The 19,248-nt window shown below is 47.1% G+C and overlaps 1 protein-coding gene across 2 annotated transcripts in view; it reads left to right on the top strand.

The window, feature by feature from the left end:
- Positions 1-618: 618 nt before the first annotated feature.
- The window catches only part of CBX6 (chromobox 6), a 108,489-nt gene continuing 89,859 nt past the window's right edge, over positions 619-19,248 (top strand). The window contains exon 1 of one of the 2 annotated variants that reach the window (XM_063940492.1): positions 619-808. In XM_063940492.1, coding sequence (XP_063796562.1) covers positions 740-808 — 69 coding nt within the window. In that variant the 5' untranslated portion in view covers positions 619-739. Of the gene's footprint in view, positions 809-1,119; positions 1,549-19,248 lie in introns of those variants that run through there. The other variant, XM_063940493.1, reaches the window with a different exon arrangement.

Here is a 19,248-nt window from a genome sequence, read left to right as displayed (position 1 = left end):
AGTGCACACCAGTAGTACTAAATCTTTCTTAGAGTGCCCAGTCTCCTGCGGAGCCCGTCTATCCCCATGGTCCTTACGGAGTCCCCAGCAGCCACTAGGACGTTAGAGAAATGTTGACATTCGCAGTACACTTTTGTTAGGACATCAGTGTGACATGCTGAAAGTTGACATGACCAATATCAACATCATGAACACGTCATGCTCTCTGTTGACATAACGACAGACCATGCTCACATACTCATGTAGAAATTATGTTGCCATGATGACGAATAGAAACACAATATAATACATCTAACCCCCAAAAAAGCATTCATCGAGAGCAGATAAGATGCGGAAGCGTGCATGACCTTCCCAGTTCCCGCCAACGTTATATATATATATAGCATATACATAAGCGAGCGAGCGCTAGCCCTCAGTCACGGACGGCTCGCACTGAAGAAGCGCGCGACACAGGTTCCCTGAGTGGGGCGGGGTCCAGGAAGAGCGCGCGCCCGGGGAAAGGGGCTGGAGGCAGACGGGAAGGAGAACGTAGAATTCAGCTCTTTAAAATAGGCGGGAGGAGGCGGGAAGAAGACGGAGGCTCGGTCACATTGACAGGGGGTGGGAGGGATCAACACGTTGACAGCGGGAAGGGGCGCGGCCATAACCGAGGTGACAGCGGCGTATATGGAGGGAGGAGCTATCTGCTGGCTGCCGCTGTTGTAGCATTTGCTTAGTCCTTGCCGGGATCGCGCTGATCATGGAGCTGTCTGCAGTCGGGGAGCGGGTTTTCGCTGCCGAATCCATCATTAAACGCCGCATAAGGAAGGTGAGACCTGCGAGTGGCCCCTCTCAGCACTGCCGCGGGGTCGGTAAGCTGTGCGGCACGTCATCCCTCTCGTCGCCTCTGCTCCTTGTTTAGCCAGCGAACTGCGCAGTCAGAGTCCAAAGCGCAGGCCCGCAATGGCGCGTCTCGGCGTCTCTCCGGTCTTTCCCATAGCGGCCCTGAGTACGGGGCTGTGTCCAGGGGCTGGCCCAATATCACCGGATCGCCTCTCAGCAGCGTCTGTGTAACCAGAAGTCTTCTCCAAGATATAGCCCCGGTCACTCACGGCAGCCTCGCTATATTATGTGACCTAATGTTGTTTCATAGATTTATCTTTTTTTTTTTTTTTTTTAATGTGCTGACATGTCACATTATTGCAGGTAGCGTTCTCTGCTGTGCATCCTATAGTGTGACCTCACATGCCCTCTGCTGACATGTCCCATTAGTGCAGGTAGTATTCGCTGCTGTGTTCCCTGTAGTGTGACCTCATATGCCCCTGCTGTCTACTGATATGTTAGTGCAGGATAGTATGTCCTGCTGTGTCCCCTATAGTGTGATCCCAAATGCTCTCTGCCGTCTACTGACATGCTAGTGCAGGTAGCGTATCCTGCTGCGCCCCCTATAGTCATGCCTCACATGTCCTCCGCAGTCTACTGATATGTCGGATTAGTGCAGGTAGCATTCCCTGCTGAGCCTCCCATCACATGCCCTCCACTGTCTACTGACATGTCACCATGGTACAGGTAAGGCTCACTGCTGTGACCACTATATAATGATCTCGCACACCCACCACAGCTTAATGACATGCCTTACCTTCTTTTTCTCTAACGTCCTAAGTGGATGCTGGGGACTCCGTCAGGACCATGGGGAACAGCGGCTCCGCAGGAGACAGGGCACAAAAATAAAGCTTTAGGATTAGGTGGTGTGTACTGGCTCCTCCCCCTATGACCCTCCTCCAAGCCTCCGTTAGGTTTTTGTGCCCGTCCGAGCAGGGTGCAATCTAGGTGGCTCTCCTAAAGAGCTGCTTAGAAAAAGTTTTTAGGTTTTTTATTTTCAGTGAGTCCTGCTGGCAACAGGCTCACTGCATCGAGGGACTTAGTGGAGAGAATTTCAACTCACTTGCGTGCAGGATGGATTGGATTCTTAGGCTACTGGACACCATTAGCTCCAGAGGGAGTCGGAACACAGGTCTCACCCTGGGGTTCGTCCCGGAGCCGCGCCGCCGACCCCCCTTACAGATGCTGAAGATTGAAGGTCCGGAAACAGGCGGCAGAAGGCTCTTCAGTCTTCATGAAGGTAGCGCACAGCACTGCAGCTGTGCGCCATTGTTGTCACACACTTCACACCAAGCGGTCACGGAGGGTGCAGGGCGCCCTGGGCAGCAATATTTAATACCTTTATGGCAAAAGAATACATCACATATAGCCATTGAGGCTATATGTATGTATTTAACCCATGCCAGATATCTAAAACTCCGGGAGAAAAGCCCGCCGAAATAGGGGGCGGGGCTTATTCTCCTCAGCACACAGCGCCATTTTCCTGCTCAGCTCCGCTGTGAGGAAGGCTCCCAGGACTCTCCCCTGCACTGCACTACAGAAACAGGGTAAAACAGAGAGGGGGGGCATTTTTTGGCGATATTTTGATATATTTAAGCTGCTATAAGGAACAACACTTATATAAGGTTGTTCCCATATATATTATAGCGCTTGGGTGTGTGCTGGCAAACTCTCCCTCTGTCTCCCCAAAGGGCTAGTGGGGTCCTGTCTTCGATAAGAGCATTCCCTGTGTGTCTGCTGTGTGTCGGTACGTGTGTGTCGACATGTATGAGGACGATGTTGGTGTGGAGGCAGAGCAATTGCCGATAATGGTGATGTCACCCCCCAGGGAGTCGACACCGGAATGGATGGCTTTGTTTATGGAATTACGTGATAATGTCAGCACATTACAAAAATCAGTTGACGACATGAGACGGCCGGCAAACCAGTTAGTACCTGCCCAGGCGTCTCAGACACCGTCAGGGGCTGTAAAGCGCCCTTTACCTCAGTCGGTCGACACAGACCCAGACACAGACACTGAATCTAGTGTCGACGGTGATGAAACAAACGTATTTTCAAGTAGGGCCACACGTTATATGATCACGGCAATGAAGGAGGCTTTGCATATCTCTGATACTGCAAGTACCACAAAAAGGGGTATTATGTGGGGGGTGAAAAAACTACCTGTAGTTTTTCCTGAATCAGAGGAATTAAATGATGTATGTGATGAAGCGTGGGTTAACCCAGATAGAAAAGTGCTAATTTCAAAAAAGTTATTAGCATTATACCCTTTCCCGCCAGAGGTTAGGGCGCGCTGGGAAACACCCCCTAGGGTGGATAAGGCGCTCACACGCTTATCAAAACAAGTGGCGTTACCGTCTCCTGATACGGCCGCCCTCAGGGATCCAGCTGATAGGAGACTGGAAACTACCCTAAAAAGTATATACACACATACTGGTGTTATACTGCGACCAGCCATCGCCTCAGCCTGGATGTGCAGTGCTGGGGTCGTCTGGTTGGATTCCCTGACTGAAAATATTGATACCCTGGATAGGGACAGTATTTTACAGACTTTAGAGCAATTAAAGGATGCTTTCCTTTATATGCGAGATGCTCAGAGAGATATTTGCACTCTGGCATCGAGAGTAAATGCGATGTCCATATCTGCCAGAAGGAGTTTATGGACGCGACAGTGGTCAGGTGATGCGGATTCCAAACGACATATGGAAGTATTGCCGTATAAAGGGGAGGAATTATTTGGCGTCGGTCTATCGGATCTGGTGGCCACGGCAACTGCCGGAAAATCCACCTTTTTACCTCAGACCCCCTCCCAACAGAAAAAGACACCGTCTTTTCAGCCGCAGTCCTTTCGTTCCTATAAGAACAAGCGGACAAAAGGACAGTCATATCTGCCTCGGGGCAGAGGAAGGGGTAAGAGAGGGCAGCAAGCAGCCCCTGCCCAGGAACAGAAGCCCTCTCAGGGTTCTGCAAAGCCCTCAGCATGACGCTGGGGCCTTACAAGCGGACTCAGGAGCGGTGGGGGGTCGACTCAAGAATTTCAGCGCACAGTGGGCTTGCTCACAGGTGGACCCCTGGATCCTGCAGGTAGTATCTCAGGGTTACAGGTTGGAATTCGAGAAGTCTCCCCCTCGCCGGTTCCTAAAGTCTGCTTTGCCAACGTCTCCCTCAGACAGGGCGACGGTATTGGAAGCCATTCACAAGCTGTTTTCTCAGCAGGTGATAGTCAAGGTACCCCTCCTACAACAGGGAAAGGGGTATTACTCCACGCTATTTGTGGTACCGAATCCGGACGGCTCGGTAAGACCTATTCTAAATCTGAAATCTTTGAACCTGTACATACAAAAATTCAAGTTCAAGATGGAGTCACTCAGAGCAGTGATAGCGAATCTGGAAGAAGGGGACTTTATGGTGTCCCTGGACATAAAGGATGCTTACCTGCATGTCCCAATTTGCCCTTCACATCAAGGGTACCTCAGGTTCGTGGTGCAAAACTGTCATTATCAGTTTCAGACGCTGCCGTTTGGATTGTCCACGGCACCTCGGGTCTTTACCAAGGTAATGGCCGAAATGATGATTCTTCTGCGAAGAAGAGGCGTATTAATTATCCCTTACTTGGACGATCTCCTGATAAGGGCAAGGTCCAGAGAACAGCTGGAGGACGGAGTAGCACTAACCCGACTAGTGCTGCAACAACACGGGTGGATTCTGAATTTTCCAAAATCTCAGTTGACCCCGACGACACGTCTGCTGTTCCTGGGAATGATTCTGGACACGGTTCAGAAAAAGGTGTTTCTTCCGGAGGAGAAAGCCAGGGAGTTATCCGAACTTGTCAGGAACCTCCTAAAACCAGGGAAAGTGTCTGTGCATCAATGCACAAGAGTCCTGGGAAAGATGGTGGCTTCTTACGAAGCGATTCCATTCGGCAGATTCCACGCACGAACTTTTCAGTGGGATCTGCTGGACAAATGGTCTGGATCACATCTGCAGATGCATCAGCGGATAACCTTATCGCCACGGACAAGGGTGTCTCTTCTGTGGTGGTTGCAGAGTGCTCATCTGTTAGAGGGCCGCAGATTCGGCATACAGGACTGGGTCCTGGTGACCACGGATGCCAGTCTGAGAGGCTGGGGAGCGGTCACACAGGGAAGAAACTTCCAGGGAGTATGGTCAAGCCTGGAGATGTCTCTTCACATAAATATACTGGAGCTAAGAGCGATTTACAATGCTCTAAGTCTGGCAAAACCCCTGCTTCAGGGTCAGCCGGTGTTGATCCAGTCGGACAACATCACGGCAGTCGCCCACGTAAACAGACAGGGCGGCACAAGAAGCAGGACAGCAATGGCAGAAGCTGCAAGGATTCTTCGCTGGGCGGAAGATCATGTGATAGCACTGTCAGCAGTATTCATTCCGGGAGTGGACAACTGGGAAGCAGACTTCCTCAGCAGACACGATCTACACCCGGGAGAGTGGGGACTTCATCCAGAAGTCTTCCACATGATTGTGAACCGTTGGGAAAAACCAATGGTGGATATGATGGCGTCCCGCCTCAACAAGAAACTGGACAGGTATTGCGCCAGGTCAAGAGACCCTCAGGCAATAGCTGTGGACGCTCTGGTAACACCGTGGGTGTTCCAGTCAGTGTATGTGTTCCCTCCTCTGCCTCTCATACCAAAAGTACTGAGAATTATACGGCAAAAGGGAGTAAGAACGATACTAGTGGCTCCGGATTAGCCAAGAAGAACTTGGTACCCGGAACTTCAAGAGATGCTCACGGAGGATCCGTGGCCTCTACCTCTAAGACGGGACCTGCTTCAGCAGGGACCGTGTCTATTCCAAGACTTACCGCGGCTGCGTTTGACGGCATGGCGGTTGAACGCCGAATTCTAAGGGAAAAAGGCATTCCGGAAGAGGTCATTCCTACACTGGTAAAAGCCAGGAAGGAGGTGACTGCACAACATTATCACCGCATTTGGAGGAAATATGTTGCGTGGTGTGAGGCCAGGAAGGCCCCCACGGAGGAATTTCAACTGGGTCGATTCCTATATTTCCTGCAAACAGGATTGTCTATGGGCCTCAAATTGGGGTCCATTAAGGTTCAAATTTCGGCCCTGTCGATTTTCTTCCAGAAAGAATTGGCTTCAGTTCCTGAAGTCCAGACTTTTGTAAAAGGAGTACTACATATACAGCCCCCGGTTGTGCCCCCAGTGGCACCGTGGGATCTTAATGTAGTCTTGGATTTTCTCAAATCCCATTGGTTTGAGCCGCTCAAATCGGTGGAGTTGAAGTATCTTACATGGAAAGTAACCATGCTACTGGCCCTGGCTTCAGCCAGGAGAGTATCAGAATTGGCGGCTTTATCATATAAGAGCCCATATCTGATTTTCCATACGGACAGGGCAGAACTGCGGACGCGTCCTCATTTTCTGCCTAAGGTGGTGTCAGCGTTTCACCTGAACCAGCCTATTGTGGTGCCTGCGGCTACTAACGATTTGGAGGATTCCAAGTTGTTGGACGTGGTCCGGGCATTGAAAATATATATTTCAAGAACGGCGGGAGTCAGAAAGTCTGACTCACTGTTTATATTGTATGCACCCAACAAGATGGGTGCTCCTGCTTCTAAGCAGACGATTGCTCGTTGGATTTGTAGCACAATTCAACTTGCACATTCGGTGGCAGGCTTGCCACAACCTAAATCTGTCAAGGCCCATTCCACAAGGAAAGTGGGCTCATCCTGGGCGGCTGCCCGGGGGGTCTCGGCATTACAACTCTGCCGAGCTGCTACTTGGTCAGGGGCAAACACGTTTGCAAAATTCTACAAATTTGATACCCTGGCTGAGGAGGACCTTGAGTTCTCTCATTCGGTGCTGCAGAGTCATCCGCACTCTCCCGCCCGTTTGGGAGCTTTGGTATAATCCCCATGGTCCTGACGGAGTCCCCAGCATCCACTTAGGACGTCAGAGAAAATAAGAATTTACTTACCGATAATTCTATTTCTCGTAGTCCGTAGTGGATGCTGGGCGCCCATCCCAAGTGCGGATTGTCTGCAATACTTGTACATAGTTATTGTTACAAACAAATTCGGGTTGTTATTGTTGTGAGCCGTCTGTTCAGAGGCTCCTACGTTTGTCATACTGTTAACTGGGTTCAGATCACAAGTTATACGGTGTGATTGGTGTGGCTGGTATGAGTCTTACCCGGGATTCAATATCCTTCCTTATTGTGTACGCTCGTCCGGGCACAGTATCCTAACTGAGGCTTGGAGGAGGGTCATAGGGGGAGGAGCCAGTACACACCACCTAATCCTAAAGCTTTATTTTTGTGCCCTGTCTCCTGCGGAGCCGCTGTTCCCCATGGTCCTGACGGAGTCCCCAGCATCCACTACGGACTACGAGAAATAGAATTATCGGTAAGTAAATTCTTATTATGTGTTACTTTGTGTTACTTTACAGTAGATTTAAACTACAGAATTTTTTGACAACACAATCCTACTTTATGCTGATGTGTATCTATCTATTCCTCCAGATTTTCATCTTATGTTAATACTAACCTCATTCAATTATAGATTTATGACTCTTTGAATATCACAAAAAAAAAAATCATTTTCTTGATATTAGAAAGTATCCATTGTGGCAAACATATACATTTATTTATTGCTGATTTGGCTTGTTTCATTTCAAAGTTAAAATGGGGACAAGTCTTGAGTCACGCTAATGCTATATAGAGTAAGTAAACAGTACATCACTTCTGGCACTGGGCCAAACTGAAGTGTATTTTTCTTTTGGCTATGCCTAGCGTCTATGTTTGTATAGCATTTAAAACAAATCTCATTCCAGTGCCATTTTATCTTATGCCCCCTACAGACTCTGCGATCCACCGCCGAGCTGCCTAACGGCAGATACAGGCGACCCGGTGACAAGGGGAGTGAAGTTTCTTCACTCCCTCTGGCGCCATAGCAATGCATGCTAATATGGATGAGATTGTCCCTATTGGCCTGCATGTATAAGCGACGGGGCACCAACGATGCAGATGCGCAGGGACGCGCATCGTTCATCGTTGGTGCCTACACACTGCACGATATGAACGACTTCTCGTTCATTAATGAACAAGAACGTTCATATCGTGCAGTGTTATCTACCAGTGTGTAGGGCCCTTTAAGGTGCATACACACGGTGAGATTCGGGCTAACCCTGATTCTCACTATGCGACAGGGGCTAGGTCGGCATCGCAAGCACATGACTGTGCTTGCGACACTGGCTATGTGCAATTTTGGCTAAATGTCAATTTTAACTATCTTTTCTATGAGATAGTCAAAATTGACTTGCCTGCACAGTCTATCTAGGCTTGCGATGCCAACCGCGCATCGGCATCGCAAGGTGATTTTCACCTTGCGATCTGCACTAACTCTTCTAACGATTTAGACTATGTAGTCAAAATTGTAAGACAATATCTCACCGTGTGTACACACCACTACTCACACAGTATCTTGAAGCGTATGCCTCATTCTTGCAAACCTGATACAAAGTAATGTCTTGTATAATTAGTTTATTGTTATAGACTCTGTTTTAGGGCCATATATATTATGAAAAGTATTTAGTTGTTGAAGTTATTGTTGCTTTCTTTTTTTTCTTTTAGATGTTTTCATTTACATTAGAAGAAAATTAAGTAAGGCTCATTTGTCACATTTGAATGTCTGTGTGAATTAAAGGCAATATTCTATAATGTCTGGTCCGATATAAAAAGATAAAACTTGAAAGTTGCCTATGAAAAAATTAATTCAGTCTATTAAATTGATGTCACTCTGGTTAATCTACAGCAGGCCATTTTAGGCATTGAAAGTCTTGCTGCTCTGCTTTTGTATAGCTTTACAAGTAGAAAGTTCTTCATAAAATATGTCCTCCCCCACTCAGCCTAGTTCTGATAATTTCCAGAAGCCTCTGTGACAAGGTAGACATAAAATATATCTGTTTTCTATACATTTTTCTCTCTGTACTAATGTATGTACTGTAGCACTTATCTCCCTGAAACTGCTGCCACCTTCAGGGAGCTACTCCCACTCTTGCTTCACAAACCCACGGTCATCAAGTTTCAACAGAATAGCGTGAAAATGAGAAATAAAAAAACCTTTCTAGAATAAAATTTCCATATAGTTGAGTCATCTCTTGAAATGTGTGTGAGTATTGTAATACAGTTGAATTTAGAAAGCTTTTTATACGGTTTATGTACTTTGTAAGGTGCTGTGGACCCCTTGTGTTGCCAACTAAATAAAGGATAAAAAAAAATAAAATAAGAATTTACTTACCGATAATTCTATTTCTCGTAGTCCGTAGTGGATGCTGGGGACTCCGTCAGGACCATGGGGTTTAGCGGCTCCGCAGGAGACAGGGCACAATAATAAAAGCTTTAGGATCAGGTGGTGTGCACTGGCTCCTCCCCCTATGACCCTCCTCCAAGCCTCAGTTAGGATACTGTGCCCGGACGAGCGTGCATAATAAGGAAGGATATTGAATCCCGGGTAAGACTCATACCAGCCACACCAATCACACCGTACAACCTGTGATCTGAACCCAGTTAACAGTATGATAACAACGAAGGAGCCTCTGAAAAGATAGCTCACAACAAGAATAACCCGATTTTTGTAACAATAACTATGTACAAGTATTGCAGACAATCCGCACTTGGGATGGGCGCCCAGCATCCACTACGGACTACGAGAAATAGAATTATCGGTAAGTAAATTCTTATTTCTCTAACGTCCTAAGTGGATGCTGGGGACTCCGTCAGGACCATGGGGATTAGCGGCTCCGCAGGAGACAGGGCACAAAACTAAAGCTTTAGGATCAGGTAGTGTGTACTGGCTCCTCCCCCTATGACCCTCCTCCAAGCCTCAGTTAGGTTTTTGTGCCCGTCCGAGCAGGGTGCAATCTAGGTGGCTCTCTTAAGGAGCTGCTTAGAAAAAGTTTTTAGGTTTCTTATTTTCAGTGAGTCCTGCTGGCAACAGGCTCACTGCATCGAGGGACTTAGTGGAGAGAAGTTCAACTCACCTGCGTGCAGGATGGATTGGCTTCTTAGGCTACTGGACACCATTAGCTCCAGAGGGAGTCGGAACACAGGTCTCACCCTGGGGTTCGTCCCGGAGCCGCGCCGCCGACCCCCCTTGCAGATGCTGAAGATTGAAGGTCCGGAAACCGGCGGCAGAAGGCTTTTCAGTCTTCATGAAGGTAGCGCACAGCACTGCAGCTGTGCGCCATTGTTGTCGCACACTTCACACCAACGGTCACGGAGGGTGCAGGGCGTTGCTGGGGGCGCCCTGGGCAGCAATGTATAATACCTTATTCTGGCTAAAAATACATCACATATAGCCCCTGGAGGCTATATGGATGTATTTAACCCCTGCCAGGTCTCAGAAAAACGGGAGAAGAAGCCCGCCGAAAAGGGGGCGGGGCCTATTCTCCTCAGCACACCGCGCCATTTTCCCTCACAGAAAGGCTGGTGGGAAGGCTCCCAGGCTCTCCCCTGCACTGCACTACAGAAACAGGGTTAAAACAGAGAGGGGGGGGCACTTATTTGGCGATATGTGTGTGTATATGTATATGTATATATATATATATATATATATATATATATATATATATATATATATATATATATATATAAAAATGCTATAAGGGAAAAACACTTATATAAAGGTTGTCCCTGTATAATATAGCGTTTTTGGTGTGTGCTGGCAAACTCTCCCTCTGTCTCCCCAAAGGGCTAGTGGGGTCCTGTCCTCTATCAGAGCATTCCCTGTGTGTCGGTACTTGTGTGTCGACATGTATGAGGACGATGTTGGTGAGGAGGCGGAGCAATTGCCGGTAATGGTGATGTCACTCTCTAGGGAGTCGACACCGGAATGGATGGCTTATTTAAGGAATTACGTGATAATGTCAACACGCTGCAAGGTCGGTTGACGACATGAGACGGCCGGCAAACCAATTAGTACCTGTCCAGGCGTCTAAAACACCGTCAGGGGCGTTAAAACGTCCTTTTACCTCAGTCGGTCGACACAGACACGGACACTGACTCCAGTGTCGACGGTGAAGAAACAAACGTATTTTCCTTTAGGGCCACACGTTACTTGTTAAGGGCAATGAAGGAGATGTTACATATTTCTGATACTACAAGTACCACAAAAAAGGGTATAATGTGGAGTGTGAAAAAACTACATGTGGTTTTTCCTGAATCAGATAAATTAAATGAAGTGTGTGATGATGCGTGGGTTTCCCCCGATAGAAAATTATTGGCGGTATACCTTTTCCCGCCAGAAGTTATGGCGCGTTGGGAAACACACCTTAGGGTGGATAAGGCGCTCACACGCTTATAAAAAGGCGTTACCGTCTCCAGATACGGACGCCCTCAAGGAGCCAACTGATAGGAGGTTGGAAAATATCCTAAAAAGTATATACACACATACTGGTGTTATACTGCGACCAGCGATCGCCTCAGCCTGGATGGGCAGCGCTGGGGTGGCTTGGTCGGATTCCCTGACTGGAAATATTGATACCCTTGACAGGGACAGTATTTTATTGACTATAGAGCATTTAAAAGATGCATTTCTATATATGCGAAACTCTGGCATCAAGAGTAAGTGCGATGTCCATATCTGCCAGACGATGTTTCTGGACACGACAGTGGTCAGGTGATGCAGATTCCAAACGGCACATGGAAGTATTGCCGTATAAAGGGGAGGAGTTATTTGGGGTCGGTCCATCGGACCTGGTGGCCACGGCAACAGCTAGAAAATCCACCTTTTTTACCCCAAGTCACATCTCCGCAGAAAAAGACATAGTCTTTTCAGCCTCAGTCCTTTCGTCCCCATAATATCTGCCCAGGGATAGAGGTAAGGGAAGAAGACTGCAGCAGGCAGCCCATTCCCAGGAACAGAAGCCTTCCACCGCTTCTGCCAAGTCCTCAGCATGACGCTGGGGCCGTACAAACAGGTGCGGTGGGGGGTCGTCTCAAGAGTTTCAGCACGCAGTGGGCTCACTCGCAAGTGGACCCCTGGATCCTACAAGTAGTATCCCAGGGGTACAGATTGGAAATTCGAGACGTCTCCCCCTCGCAGGTTCCTGAAGTTTGCTTTACCAACGTCTACCTCCGACAGGGAGGCAGTATTGGTAACAATTCACAAGCTGTATTCCCAGCAGGTGATAATCAAAGTACCCCTCCTACAACAAGTAAAAGGGTATTATTCCACACTATATTGTGGTACTGAAGCCAGACGGCTCGGTGAGACCTATTCTAAATGGAGTCACTCAGAGCAGTGATAGCGAACCAGGAAGAAGGGGACTATATGGTGTCCCTGGACATCAAGGATGCTTACCTCCATGTCCAAATTTGCCCTTCTCACAAAGGGTACCTCAGGTTCGTGGTACAAAACTGTCACTATCAGTTTCAGACGCTGCCGTTTGGATTGTCCACGGCACCCCGGGTCTTTACCAAGGTAATGGCCGAAATGATGATTCTTCTTCAAAGAAAAGGCGTCTTAATTATCCCTTACTTGGACGATCTCCTGATAAGGGCAAGGTCCAGAGAACAGTTGGAGGTCGGAGTAGCACTATCTCAAGTAGTTCTACGACAGCACGGGTGGATTCTAAATATTCCAAAATCGCAGCTGTCTCCGACGACATGTCTGCTGTCCCTAGGGATGATTCTGGACACAGTCCAGAAAAAGCTGTTTCTCCCGGAGGAGAAAGCCAGGGAGTTATCCGAGCTAGTCAGGAACCTCCAAAAACCAGGAAAAGTGTCAGTGCATCATTGCACAAGGGTCCTGGGAAAAATGGTGGCTTCTTACGAAGCGATTCCATTCGGCAGATTTCACGCAAGAACTTTTCAGTGGGATCTGCTGGACAAATGGTCCGGATCGCATCTTCAGATGCATCAGCGGATAACCCTGTCTCCAAGGACAAGGGTGTCTCTTCTGTGGTGGCTGCAGAGTGCTCATCTACTAAAGTGCCATAGGAATAAAGAAATCTGCTCCCCCAACACAGAGGTATTGTTTCTGCAGGCAAAGGGAATAGGAAGCATATCCACAGCAACAGAAGATAATTCAGAACAAAACCAAATAAAAATAGGCAGAGAGAAGAACATAGCTAGGAACAGAAAAAGCACAAACAAAACTCTAAAAGCTATGTGTGCAAATGCTAGGAGCTTAGGAAATAAAATCCCAGAACTAACTGCAATAATGACAAGGGATGATCTAGACATTGTGGCAATTACAGAGTCATGGTACAATGAAAATCATGACTGGGACATAGCTATACCGGGATATACTTTGTTTAGGAAGGACAGAATTGGAAAAATCGGGGGAGGGGTAGCAATGTATGTAAAAAATGCCATAAATACTACATTAATACAAAGTATTGAAGAAAAAACTGAGGCCCTTTGGGTGACCATAGAAACAGGGGAAAAGTTGATTATTCGTATTGGCGTGATATACAGGCCACCAGGTCAGGAAGAGGAACTTGACAAGAACCTATTGCAGGACATAACTAAAATGGCATTAAAAGGAGAGGTAATAATCATGGGAGACTTTAATCTTCCTGATGTAAACTGGGAGGTGTCTGTTGCTAGTTCCACTAGAAGTAGGAACATTTTAAATTCCCTTCAGGGAGCATCCCTCCACCAATTGGTGAGGGAGCCCACTCGGAAAGACGCAATATTAGACTTAATACTTACAAATGGAGACAGATTATCAGACGTAAAAGTGGGTGAAAACCTCGGATCCAGTGATCATCAAGCAGTATGGTTCAGCATTAAGACAGAGACTGACTCGTCCCATACAAAAACAAAGGTGTTGGATTTTAGGAAGGCTGATTTTGTAGGGATGGGAAAATGTGTAAGCGATTCTTTGGCAGAGTGGAGGAACTTGGAAACAGTGCAGGAGAGGTGGAAAACATTCAAATGTGCAATATTGAAGGCAACAGACCTTTGTATCAAAACTGTTAGGAAAAACACAAGGAAAAGGAAGCCAGTGTGGTTTGCAAAAGAAGTAGCAAATATTGTGAGAGCAAAAAAGATGGCTTTTAGGAAATATAAGCAGACACAAAATAATGAAGACAAAAAGATATATCTTGTTAGACAGAAGGAGACAAAGAAGGTAATCAGATGTGCAAAGGCACAAGCTGAGGAGAAAATGGCCCAGTCAGTGGGTAAAGGAGGCAAAACTTTTTTTAGGTATATAAGCGAAAAAAGAAAAACAAAAGGCGGAATTATAAAACTAAAGACGGACACTGGGAATCTTGTTGAGGGAGACAATTTAATAGCAGATCATCTTAATGATTATTTTTGCTCAGTATTTACTACTGAAAGAGAGGGGAAGGGGCCACAGTTAAGTTGCAGGGATATTCAGGAAAATGAAACAAGTACATTTACAGAGGAGAAGGTCCTAACAGAACTCTCAAAGCTGAAAGTGGACAAATCTATGGGGCCAGATGGGATACATCCAAGGATACTAAAAGAACTTAAAGAGGTGCTGGTAGCACCATTGACAGAATTATTCAACCAGTCATTAGCTACAGGAGAAATTCCAGGGGACTGGAAAAGAGCAAACGTAGTCCCACTGCACAAAAGTGGAAGCAAGGAAGAGGCAAACAACTACAGACCAGTGAGTCTTACATCAGTAGTAGGGAAATTGATGGAAACACTCTTAAAAGAAAGAGTTGTAGATCATCTCAAATCCGGCAATTTACTGGATCCCAAACAGCATGGATTCACTGGGGGAAGATCATGTCAAACAAATCTTATTGACTTTTTTGATTGTGTGACTAAAGTGATGGATAAAGGTGGAGCCATGGATATAGCTTATCTTGACTTTAGTAAGGCTTTTGACACAGTTCCACATCGCAGACTGCTAAATAAACTTGAAAGTTTGGGATTGGATATTAGGATTATTGAATGGATAAGATCTTGGTTGAAGGATAGAAAACAGAGAGTTGTGGTAAATGGAGTGCATTCACAGGAGGGAAATGTTACCAGTGGAGTACCCCAGGGATCTGTACTTGGACCAGTGCTTTTCAATATCTTTATTGGTGACATTGCAAATGGGATTAAAGGGAAAGTATGCCTTTTTGCAGATGACACAAAGGTATGCAACAGGGTAGACACACCAGGTGGGGTAAAACAAATGATTGAGGATCTAGGTAGACTAGAGGAATGGTCAAGAGTCTGGCAATTACAGTTTAATGCCAAAAAATGCAAAATCATGCACTTGGGTCTCAAAAATCCTAAAGCTAAATACAGTATTAATGGCACTATACTGGAAACTACTGAGGAGGAAAGGGATCTAGGAGTCACTATTTCAGATGACTTAAAGGCAGGTAAGCAATGTAACAAGGCAATGAGGAAGGCTAGTCAGATGCTTGGCTGCATTGGGAGAGGAATCAGCAGCAGAAAGAAAGAAGTAATAATGCCACTGTATAGGTCATTGGTACGGCCTCATCTAGAATACTGTATTCAGTTCTGGAGGCCATATCTTCAAAAGGATATTAATACATTAGAAACTGTACAAAGGAGGGCAACTAAAATGGTGCATGGCCTACATCACAAAACATACCCAGAAAGACTAAGAAATCTCAATATGTATAGTTTGGAGCAGAGAAGAGAAAGGGGCGACATGATAGAAACTTTCAAATATATGAAGGGTTTTAACAAAGTCCAGGAGGGAAACATTCTCCAAATGAAGAGAAGCAATAGGACACGAGGACATGCACTGAGACTGGAGGGGGGGAGGTTCAGGGGAAATTTGCGGAAAAATTATTTCACAGAAAGGGTAGTGGACAAGTGGAATAGCCTCCCATCAGAGGTGGTAGAGGCTAAGACAGTAGAGCAATTTAAACATGCATGGGATAGACATAAGGATATCCTTACAAAGAAATAAGGATCAAATAAGGTTAGTGATAAAAAAAAATAATATATAAAAAAAAAAAAAGGGGCAGACTAGATGGGCCAAGTGGTTCTTATCTGCCGACAAATTCTATGTTTCTATGCATTCAGGACTGGGTCCTGGTGACCACGGATTCCAGCTTGAAAGGCTGGGGAGCAGTCACACAGGGAAAAAATTTCCAGGGAGTGTGATCAAGTCTGGGGACCTCTCTCCGCATAAATATACTGGAGCTAAGAGCAATTTACAATGCTCTAAGCTTAGCAAGACCTCTGCTTCAAGGTCAGCCGGTATTGATCCAGTGGGACAACATCACGGCAGTCGCCCACGTAAACAGACAGGGCGGCACAAGAAGCAGGAGGACAATGGCAGAAACTGCAAGGATTCTTCGCTGGGCGGAAAATCATGTGATAGCACTGTCAGCAGTTTTCATTCCGGGAGTGGACAACTGGGAAGCAGACTTCCTCAGCACGACCTCCACCCGGGAGAGTGGGGACTTCATCGAGAAGTTGTTTCCACATGATTGTGCACCGTTGGGAAAGACCAAAGGTGGACATGATGGCGTCCCGCCTGAACAAAAAACTGGACAGGTATTGCGCCAGGTCAAGAGACCCTCAGGAAATAGCTGTGGACGTTCTGGTAACACCATGGGTGTACCAGTCGGTGTATGTGTTCCCTCCTCTGCTTCTCATACCAAAGGTACTGAGAATTATAAGACGTAGAGGAGTAAGAACTATACTCGTGGCTCCGGATGGGCCAATAAGGACTTGGTACCCGGAACTTCATGAGATGCTCACAGAGGACTCAGGGCCTCTGCCGATAAGAAGGGACTTGCTTCAGCAAGTACCATGTCTGTTCCAAGACTTACCGCGGGTGCGTTTGACGGCATGGCGGTTGAACGCCGGATCCTAAGGGAAAAAAGGCATTCCGGAAGAGGTCATTCCTACCCTGGTCAAAGCCAGGAAGGAGGTGACCGCACAACATTATCACCACATGTGGCGAAAATATGTTGCGTGGTGTGAGGCCAGGAAGGCCCCACGAAGAAATTTCAACTCGGTCGATTCCTGCATTTCCTGCAAACAGGAGTGTCTATGGGCCTCAAATTGGGGTCCATTAAGGTTCAAATTTCGGCCCTGTCGATTTTCTTCCAGAAAGAATTGGCTTCAGTTCCTGAAGTCCAGAAATTTGACAAGGGAGTACTGCATATACAACCCCCTTTTGTGCCTCCAGTGGCACTGTGGGATCTCAACGTAGTCCTGGGGTTCCTCAAATCACGTTGGTTTAAACCGCTCAAATCTGTGGATTTGAAATATCTCGCATGGAAAGTGACCATGATGTTGGCCCTGGCCTCGGCCAGGCGAGTGTCCGAATTGGCGGCTTTGTCTCACAAAAGCCCATATCTGATTGTCCATTCGGACAGGGCAGAGCTGCGGACTCGTCCCCAGTTTCTCCCTAAGGTGGTGTCAGCGTTTCATCTGAACCAGCTTATTGTGGTACCTGCGGCTACTAGAGACTTGGAGGACTCCAAGTTGCTAGATGTTGTCAGGGCCCTGAAAATATAGATTTCCAGGACGGCTGGAGTCAGGAAAACTGACTTGCTGTTATCCTGTATGCACCCAAAAAACTGGGTGCTCTTGCTTCTAAGCAGACGATTGCTAGTTGAATGTGTAGTACAATTCAGCTTGCACATTCTGTGGCAGGACTGCCACAGCCAAAATATATAAATGCCCATTCCACAAGGAAGGTGGGCTCATCTTGGGCGACTGCCCGAGGGGTCTCGGCTTTACAACTTTGCCGAGCTGCTACTTGGTCAGGGGCACACCCTGGCTGAGGAGGACCTGGAGTTCTCTCACTCGGTGCTGCAGAGTCATCCGCACTCTCCCGCCCGTTTGGGAGCTTTGGTATAATCCCCATGGTCCTGACGGAGTCCCCAGCATCCACTTAGGACGTTAGAGAAAATAAGAATTTACTTACCGATAATTCTATTTCTCGTAGTCCGTAGTGGATGCTGGGCGCCCATCCCAAGTGCGGATTGTCTGCAATACTTGTACATAGTTATTGTTACAAACAAATTCGGGTTGTTATTGGTGAGCCGTCTGTTCAGAGGCTCCTACGTTTGTCATACTGTTAACTGGGTTCAGATCACAAGTTATACGGTGTGATTGGTGTGGCTGGTATGAGTCTTACCCGGGATTCAATATCCTTCCTTATTGTGTACGCTCGTCCGGGCACAGTATCCTAACTGAGGCTTGGAGGAGGGTCATAGGGGGAGGAGCCAGTACACACCACCTGATCCTAAAGCTTTAGTTTTGTGCCCTGTCTCCTGCGGAGCCGCTAATCCCCATGGTCCTGACGGAGTCCCCAGCATCCACTACGGACTACGAGAAATAGAATTATCGGTAAGTAAATTCTTATTTTTCTCTAACGTCCTAAGTGGATGCTGGGGACTCCGTCAGGACCATGGGGATTATACCAAAGCTCCCAAACGGGCGGGAGAGTGCGGATGACTCTGCAGCACCGAATGAGAGAACTCCAGGTCCTCCTCAGTCAGGGTGTGCCCCTGACCAAGTAGCAGCTCGGCAAAGTTGTAAAGCCGAGACCCCTCGGGCAGCCGCCCAAGATGAGCCCACTTCCTTGTGGAATGGGCTTTTACTGATTTTGGCTGTGGCAAGCCTGCCACAGAATGTGCAAGCTGAATTGTACTACAAATCCAGCGAGCAATCGTCTGCTTAGAAGCAGGAACACCCATCTTGTAGGGTGCATACAGGCTAAACAGCGAGTCAGATTTTCTGACTCCAGTCGTCCTGGAAACATATATTTTCAGGGCCCTGACAACGTCAAGTAACTTGGAGTCCTCCAAGTCCCTAGTAGCCGCAGGTACCACAATAGGTTGGTTCATGTGAAAAACAGAAAACACCTTAAGGAGAAATTGAGGACGAGTCCTCAATTCTGCCCTGTCAGAATGAAAAATTAAGTAAGGGCTTTTATATGATAAAGCCGCCCATTCTGACACACGCCTGGCTGAAGCCAGGGCTAATAGAATCTTCACCTTCCATGTGAAATATTTTAATTCCACAGAGGTGAGTGGATCACCAATGTGACTTTAGGAAACTCAAAACAACATTGAGATCCCAAGGTGCCACTGGGGGCACAAAAGGAGGCTGTATATGCAGTACCCCTTTTACAAACGTCTGAACTTCAGGCACTGAAGCCAGTTCTTTCTGGAAGAAATTTGACAGGGTCGAAATTTTAACCTTAATGGACCCTAATTTTAGGCCCATAGACAGTCCTGTTTTCAGGAAATGTAGGAAACGACCCAGTTGGAATTCCTCTGTAGGGACCTTCTTGGCCTCACACCACGCAACATATTTTCGCCAAATGCGGTGAAAATGTTTTGCGGTTACATCCTTCCTGGCTTCGACCAGGGTAGGGATGACTTCATCTGGAATGCCCTTTCAGGATCCGGC

This window comes from Pseudophryne corroboree, chromosome 9, assembly GCF_028390025.1.
Source record: "Pseudophryne corroboree isolate aPseCor3 chromosome 9, aPseCor3.hap2, whole genome shotgun sequence".
Lineage (NCBI taxonomy): Eukaryota > Metazoa > Chordata > Amphibia > Anura > Myobatrachidae > Pseudophryne > Pseudophryne corroboree.
Note: the sequence above shows the minus strand (reverse complement) of the source record. Positions and strands in the feature narration are given on the sequence as shown.